Raw genomic sequence first — 7,537 nt, 5'->3', positions numbered from 1 at the left:
CTTCAGTTTAGCATACCACCTTTGTTATATAGCCACAAGCCAGGGAAATGGCATTCTTTGAAGAATCAAGATTAGGAATTACTTAAAGAATAACAGAAACATTTTGTGGATACAAATTGAGTATAGCTTATTGCCAAGGACAAATTGTACACAGAATGTTGCAAAAGATTTTACAGCTCCAGGAATGGAGAAAGTGTTGTTGAAGTTTGGAGCTGGGTTTAAAGAGGTAAACTGAGATTTGGAGCCTCATAACTGGGAAGATGGTGGTGAGAGGGAATTTACTATGGAGAAGAGAAGGCTGGGAAGGGGAAGGCAAATAGTTGGAAGGCTATTGTATGCAAGATGATACAGATTTTGACTTTAGTATTTTCCAAAAGATTACAGAGCTGTCCAATTTTGAAATGGACAAGAGGTAATGAACTCCCCAGTATCATAGGACTGAGATCTCAGTTAGGTAACCTGTTGTTTGGAATGTTGGAGAGGCAATTCTTGCTTCAAAGTGGGGTTGTACTAGATTATAGTTGAAAGTCCTTCCTGTTCTGATTCTGAAATGGATAAATTGAAGAAGGCAACATTTTGGGAATGCAAAAAGTGTGGGGCGTCCAGGAAGGCATTTGTAAATGGGGGAGATTTGTAAATCTCTAGGGAGATTTAGGTTCATTAAATAGATCGAGGACAAAGAAGTTAGAATTGATACTGTGGGAGTGAATGAGAAGATAGAGAGGAGTAGTCAAGCCTGTCATTCCCCCTCCCTCTGCCCTGTCTCTCTTCCCTTTTTCCCTCTCCCCCCAGTCCCAGATATTGTGGGGTTAAGGAGAAAAAGGGCTGGTAGAGCTGAGCTCTAGAAGGTTCTATTTAGACTTTCAGAGGAACTAGTTTAATTGAAGGTGAATATAGAGTATAATTATGGGGTCGCACATAAATATTACAGCGTTTGCAAACTACAGAGCACTATGGCTTTTAAAGTGCTTTGTCCCAGCTTGTCTTCTCAGGCCTCACCGAACGCGATTCGGACCTTGATCTGGGCCTTCCCGACATTCCCATTCGAATGCCCAGGTATTGAGGTTGCTCCTGCCCACCTAAGGGCTTGGCATTTCTCTACGTGGACAGATTTTAACTCCGGATTTGATGTGGGATCTCGCCATGAGTCTGGATTGTCTATTTCTACCCCAGTCCCTGGCCTAGAGCCTGAAGACTCAGGGCTCATTCCGCTATCCTCCGCTACTGCTTGGGCAGCTCAGTCTTCCTTGCTGGGCCCAGGCCCTCTATGGAGGAAAGGGGGCGGGGCTACAGCGCACTCGGCATTCTGCATTTGGAATGGATGCCAAGCCCTTACCCCGGCAGGATGAGGGCAGGGAGGCGCGTGTCTGGAGGGGGAGGATGAGGTGTCCCTAGTAAAGTCAGCCCAGCAAAACGAGTTAGGAAAAAGCTCTCGTGGTGCTGGCGGACAAGGCCAAAGGCCGGGCTCTCTGCCCGGGGGGCGGATCTGCTGGGGGGATGCCTTGGGACTCGGATCCATCAAATGCTAGCTAAAGGTAGGAGCCATGGGGAACTCTCGTGGCTGCCAGCTGGGCTGGGCTCCTTCCCAGAATGGTACTGCGGGACCTGGGAGGCGGAGACCGGGGCCGGGGCCCTAGTGCAGATCGGTTTGGCCGGACGAGTTGGTGCATGGTGTGATGAGGCGGGCTGGCGGTAGTGGGTAGATTCGGTCCACGTTTCCCTCCCCTGACGGGCTCAGTCTTCTTTCCTGGCTTGTCCGGTTCTGTGGCCGGAGACTTCGGCTCCAGGGGCAATGCGCTAGGCTGGCTCGGCCGGACGCTCCCCTTTAGGCCCGTGTGCCAACCGCCCGCAAAGCCCTTCCTCGGCTCCCAGAGTGGGTCGCCTGGCCCGGCAATCCTCGGGGATTCCCACCAATGGCCCCGCGCGTGTGGCAGGCCCCGCCCCCTCAGACCACGTGATTCAAACCACGCCCCTGTTGCTGATTGGGCGCTCCGTGTTGCCTTTCGGCCGGCAGCATGGGGAGGTCGTCACGTGGGGGCGGCGGCGGCGGCAGCCGCGGCGCCTCGGGGACTAGCGGGCATGGAGCCGCGGGCTGCAGGGGCCGAGGGCGGCGAGGGGCCGGCAGCCCCGGAGGGAGAGCCGCCGCCACTGCGAGGCGCATGGGCGCAGGAAGAGAAAGAGGGGCCGAGGCCAAGGCCGGAGCTGGAGTCGCGGGAGAGGCCTCTCAGTCCAGTGGCGGTAAGGCCGGAGCCCCCCGCGCCCACCCGAGCCCGAGACGAGGCTAGACCGAGCCTGGCGCGGGGCCGCCACACCCCCTCCGCGAGGGTCCTCCGGGAGCGACACCTCGGGGCCGGAGTCAGAGCTGGGGAGGGAGGTGTGGCCGCCCCGGGCCGCTGCAGGAGGCCTTGGGGGGGAGGGGAAAGCTGGAGGCCTCGGGCCGCTGACCCTTCCCCTCCCCTTGCGGGTCCCTCTTTCTGTGTCCCGAGACTCTGCCGGCCCCCAGCCCGCGGGCCCCCTTAGCCCTTCAGCTTTCTCTGCCGCCCTCCACCACTCACTTACCTTCTCCCCCATCTCTTCCTATCTTTTCTCCCCTTTCCTTTCCCCCCTCACCACAGACACCGCCCCTCACCACAGACATCTTCCCCCCACATAGCCTCCGGCCCTCTTCCCTCCCCCTCACTTCTTTGTGGCCCTGAGGGACCCTTTGAGCCCCTCTGCAGAGGTGGAGAGGGTGGTTAGGAGACTGGTTTTTCCTTCAAGAGAGGAATATTTTCTATTGAAAATTAGTCAGTTACTTAGCATTTATTAAGCACCCACTAATGCCGGGCCCTGTGCTAAGCTGGAGTTGGGGGGGGCAAAGTATTTGGGGATTTTAGGAGGCTGGTAAGGAGGGGAATGATGCCAGACTTGGGGGTCCTCTCTGGTACTGGGAGGCTGATCTTGCTGGCATATTTTTTTTTAAGAACCAGGTGTTGTACAGGTCTTGGGTCTGGGGGAAAAATGACATCTTTACTTGGGCGTCATTGATTTGCTTTGTAATCTTGTATATTTTCCTGTATGCACAAAAGCAAGATGGTGAAAAGAAGTTCTTAGGCTTCACCAGGCTGCCAAAGGCATCCAGGACACAAACAAGGTTTAAGAACTCTGCTTTGGGGAATTTGCCCTTATCAAAGCAAGCAGCCCACCACTGGATGCCAAGAGTTCATTTTACACTTAGGAAAGTCTTTGAAAGTGTCTCCTACTGATGGTAGGAAATTATTCAGTCCTAGGTCAGATCCAGACCTCATTAGGATTCTGCAATGTACAGCCCGGTCATAATTGTTACCAGCAGAATGTTCTTTGTATGCTCAAGGCTTAACATTGTGCCTGGTTTAATAGTCTGTGGAAAGTCTCTTTGAATGGACTAAGATCCTCCAGTTCTTCCTTATTTTGCTTGGCTCTAGTGAGAGAACCTGCAGTGACTTGGTAAAAACTGTACCTCACCCCACAAAACAAAAACTACCCAGATAAGAAACCAAGTCATGGTGGTCAATATCCAATTATTGGGTATTATATACCGGGGTGAGAAGAGCAAAAGTTCTTTACCTTTCTTGTGCCCAGGGCCTGAAGGGTCTCTTCTCAGAATCATGTTGTTAAATGCATAAAATAAAACACACAGAAGTGAAACCAGTTATTGAAATTCAGGGATCAAACTGTTTTATAAACCAATGCACAGCCACTAGATTGAGAGTCTTTGTTGTAGAGGAAGGATAAAGGAGTGGGGGTGGGTGGGAGGGAGAAGCCTGTACTAGAGCAGATTTTTCATCATTCCATGAGCAAACTGGGCAGGGAGAATCGCATATGAGCATTAAGAGATAGATGAGATCTTGGGGGGCATCTTGTCTAACCCCTTATTTTAGAGATGAGCAAATGGAGGCCCAGAGAGAGGAGAGATAACTGGGATCATATGGGTACTTCTCAGTTTGAGACTTTGAGGGGCTATTAATAATGAAGGGAGAGAATATGTTAGTGATCTTGTTTGGCAGTGGAGTGGGAAGAAAGCATGGCAGTGACCCAGATTACAGTTACAAAAATGTTCCCAATAAGTGGTTATTTTCTTTCAACCAAGAAACATTGAGAAAGTGCCAAAATTCATAATTGTTTTTCCTTTGTTCAGGTCAGGTTGGCCATGTCTGACCACTTCTATCAAAAGAAGGAAGGAGATAAGGAAGAGGTCATGAGATGGAGACCAAAACTAGGCAAGTAACTGTCATTGCACAGATGTGGAGTTATGGAAGGTCAGAGTCACCAGGAGCAGTGAATGGAAGCTACATAGTGGCAGGGCTAACTGTAAGCTTCCCAGATGGGCAGTGGGCTGCCCTATGGCAGCCTCTAAGCAATGGCTGGCTGTCACCATATCTGGTGTGCTGTGGAGAGGAGATTGCTAAGTGCTGTGGGAAGGTCCCCTCCAAAACTCTGTGGTCCCTTGTGATTACAGGTGCCACCCCCCTCAACCCCTTGTCTTGGGATCTGAGCTGAGATCCTCAGCTTGTGTTGGGGGCCCTGGCATCTCCTCCTTGTGTTCTTTTTTCCACCTCCTATCTAGCCCATCTTCTTTGTGAGCTATCTTTCTCTTTTCTATCTTAATCGTTTTCCCTCAGAGTTGTCTGCCAAAGTAACCTCGAATACCTAGAACTCTGTTAGCCTTCCCCAAGATTGTTTCATCATATAAATGGCTCCAAAAATTCTGCTTTCTCCACAAATCCTTTTTGAATTCCAAGTAATACTGATGATTTCTCTTGTCTGTCCTCCGAATGCTTCTTGTGGCCAGCTTCTTGCCAGATTTACTTTTTCCAGGCTGTGTCCATAGGTGTTCTCGTCCTCCATGGTGGGTGGGTGGGAGGAAAATGGAGCAAAGTAGGGAGGTGAGGTCACTCAGACTTGTGTCCTTTCTGCAAGATACCATGTTGCCTTTCATATATATGTATCTCTGTGTTTATATGTGTATAGTTAGAACCTTAGGGATTAGTCCTAAGGAGGATAAAAATGATCTCATCCCATGATTTTCAGTTTATTAAAGTGTGACATCAGAAAATGTGTAGAAACCTAAATGATAATGGATGTGCTCATTGAATCCTTTGGGAAAACTAGAGGACAAAAAGTCTACTATTGTTTCAATGCTACTTTTAAACAAATTGTTACTAGAACAGCATCTGTGAAGATTTGAGAAATTAGTAATATTTCAAGGTCTGAGTCACTGTTTAGTTTACAGAAGCATATTGACCTATTTAATAGTGAGTCACGCTAGGGATTTGGGTCTTGCTTTGAGGCGTATTCACAAGTTACTTTGACCCCTGTGGCTATAATATGGTTGTGATGCTGGTGTGGGGTGAGGAAGAATGCTGATTTTGTCCATCTCTTTTTTTCTTAATAAGTCAGAAAATAGTATTGTATGACTTACATACAGAGATGGGGTTAAATGACCTGCCCAGAGTCACAGAGCTAAAAAGTGTTAAGCGTCTGAGGCCAGATTTGACTCTAGGAACAGTGCTCTACCCATGGTGCCATTTGGCTGTCTTGACAGATACATTTTGTGTTATCCAAATCATTATTTTCCTCTGCCATTGCTGTTAGTTGGGAATTTGCTGACCTTTTACATTGGGGTTTTGCTTTTATTTAAAGAACTCAGAACAGTCTGATGGCCGTCTTTGTGTTTGCCAAACATTTATGGAACTTTTCCTCTTCTCTTTGCTGACTTTGCAGTCTGTGGGGCTCAGGGTATGTCTGCCAGAGAGGAGGAGGACCATCCTGAAGAGGATGATGTGCAGGATTGCGGGGACTCTGAGGAAGACTTGAACTGGGAGCTGGAAGACGGAATGGAGAACATTGTCCCTACAGAACAGAAGGCCGAGCCTCCCATTAAGGAAGACTGGGACACTGAGCTGATCGCAGATCAAGGGAATCCGTACGGTAGGTGTGGCGCTACCTCTGGGCCGCCTAGTCTGGACTTGGCTAGGCCCTCCCATGGGTCCGGGTGGGCCTGTAATCTCTGAGGCTTTTCTCCTTTATTTTTGAAACTTCTTTTAGGTGCTGAAGACATCCACCGTGCCAGCATTCAAGATTTCTGTTTTTGGGCACCTCGAGCCCAGCAGGGAGACATGATCTATGACCCCAGCTGGCACCACCCTGCCCCCCTGACTCCCCACTATTCCAAAATGGTCTTTGAGACGGGGCAGTTTGATGATGCTGAAGACTGATGGGAAACTTTGGGATGCTTTTTTGCCTTGTGAGCCGGCCTGGAGGGGGTCTCCCCTTGGCCTTTTCCCCATCCATCACATTCCCTCATTCCCACTTGTGAGGTGGGTTCTCACATGGGGAATGGTTTTGGGGTGCATCCTGGAAGCTGCTGCATTTTCATAGACTGTTGTTTAAGAAGGGAAAGAAGTTCTTTCTCTTAGTTTTCTTTTGGGTTTTGTTGGCACAATCTTTCCTGGAACAAGGGCACTGTGGCATCAGAGGAGGGGGGAGGATCCTGGTGGGGGATTTTTTTTTCTTAAATAAAAGTTAAAAATCAGAGTGTTGCTTTTGTCATTCCCCATGCCTTTTAATTGGCTTCTTCTGAACCAACTTAGGCTCATGGCTGCCTGGTGCCTGCCTCTTTTCATATTTTTAAAAAAGAAATCACTCAGTAAAAGTAAAAGTTTAGATATTTACTAGCTCTGTCTTTGTGTCACTGTCTTAATGCTGTTGATCAGGAAAGCCTTCCTGAAGGCCTTCCCTTCCATCACCTTTTATTATTTTATATCTATCTATCTATATCCATCTATCTATGTCTAATGTTTTAATATTTATATGTTAGAATGGGGACACATAGGTGTCTACTGGGTACTGTGTAGGGTACTGGGCCCGGAGTCAGACTCATCTTCTTGAGTTCAAATCTGGTCTCAGATGCTGGCCAGATCTTGGTTGTAGTCCTGAGTTTCAGACCCAGGTTAGGAGGAGCACTAATACGCCAGAGCTTGTGAGGTTGGTACCCTAGTCACAGTTCCAGGGTGGAAAAGAGTGACCACAGACCAGAGCAATAGGCCAGGAGAGTGGTAAACCCTCTCCTTAGATCAAGCCAACTTGGAAGAACTGAAAACTTACAGAGCCCTCCTGATTTGAAGAAAAGAACTTTAAAAGTAGAACTGGCTAAATGGAAAAGGAGGTACAAATGCTCAAATGCTCACTGAAGAAAATAATTCCTTAAAAATTAGAATTGGGCAAGTGGAAGCCAATGAATTTATAAGAAAGTCTAGGGAAAAAATTGAAGAAAATGTGAAATATGTCATTGGAAAAACAACTGACCTGGAAAATTGATCCAGGAGAGATAATTTGAGAATTTTCAAACTACCTGAAAGCTTGATCAATACCTGATTTAAATAAAAAAAGAGTCTAGACATCATCTTTCAAGAAATGATCAAAAACACCCTGCTCTGATATCCTAGAAGCAGAAGGTAAAATAGAATTGGAAAGAATCCACTGATCACCTCCTGAAAGAGCTGCCCAAATGAAAACT

At 48.1% G+C, this 7,537-nt stretch overlaps 1 protein-coding gene across 1 annotated transcript; it reads left to right on the top strand.

Annotated features, from left to right (window-relative positions):
• The first annotated feature begins 1,991 nt into the window (after window positions 1-1,991).
• Window positions 1,992-6,553, top strand: COPRS (coordinator of PRMT5 and differentiation stimulator). Its single transcript, XM_051992375.1, has 4 exons — window positions 1,992-2,238; window positions 4,157-4,238; window positions 5,743-5,949; window positions 6,067-6,553. Exons 1-4 carry the CDS (start codon window positions 2,080-2,082, stop codon window positions 6,234-6,236), a joined length of 618 nt encoding a protein of 205 aa, XP_051848335.1. The 5' UTR covers window positions 1,992-2,079; the 3' UTR covers window positions 6,237-6,553.
• Window positions 6,554-7,537: the final 984 nt, after the last annotated feature.

The sequence above is a fragment of the Antechinus flavipes genome, chromosome 4 (assembly GCF_016432865.1).
Source record: "Antechinus flavipes isolate AdamAnt ecotype Samford, QLD, Australia chromosome 4, AdamAnt_v2, whole genome shotgun sequence".
NCBI classification, from domain to species: Eukaryota; Metazoa; Chordata; class Mammalia; order Dasyuromorphia; family Dasyuridae; genus Antechinus; species Antechinus flavipes.
The sequence above is the reverse complement of the archived record's forward strand: the minus strand, read 5'-3'. Positions and strand labels throughout refer to the sequence as shown.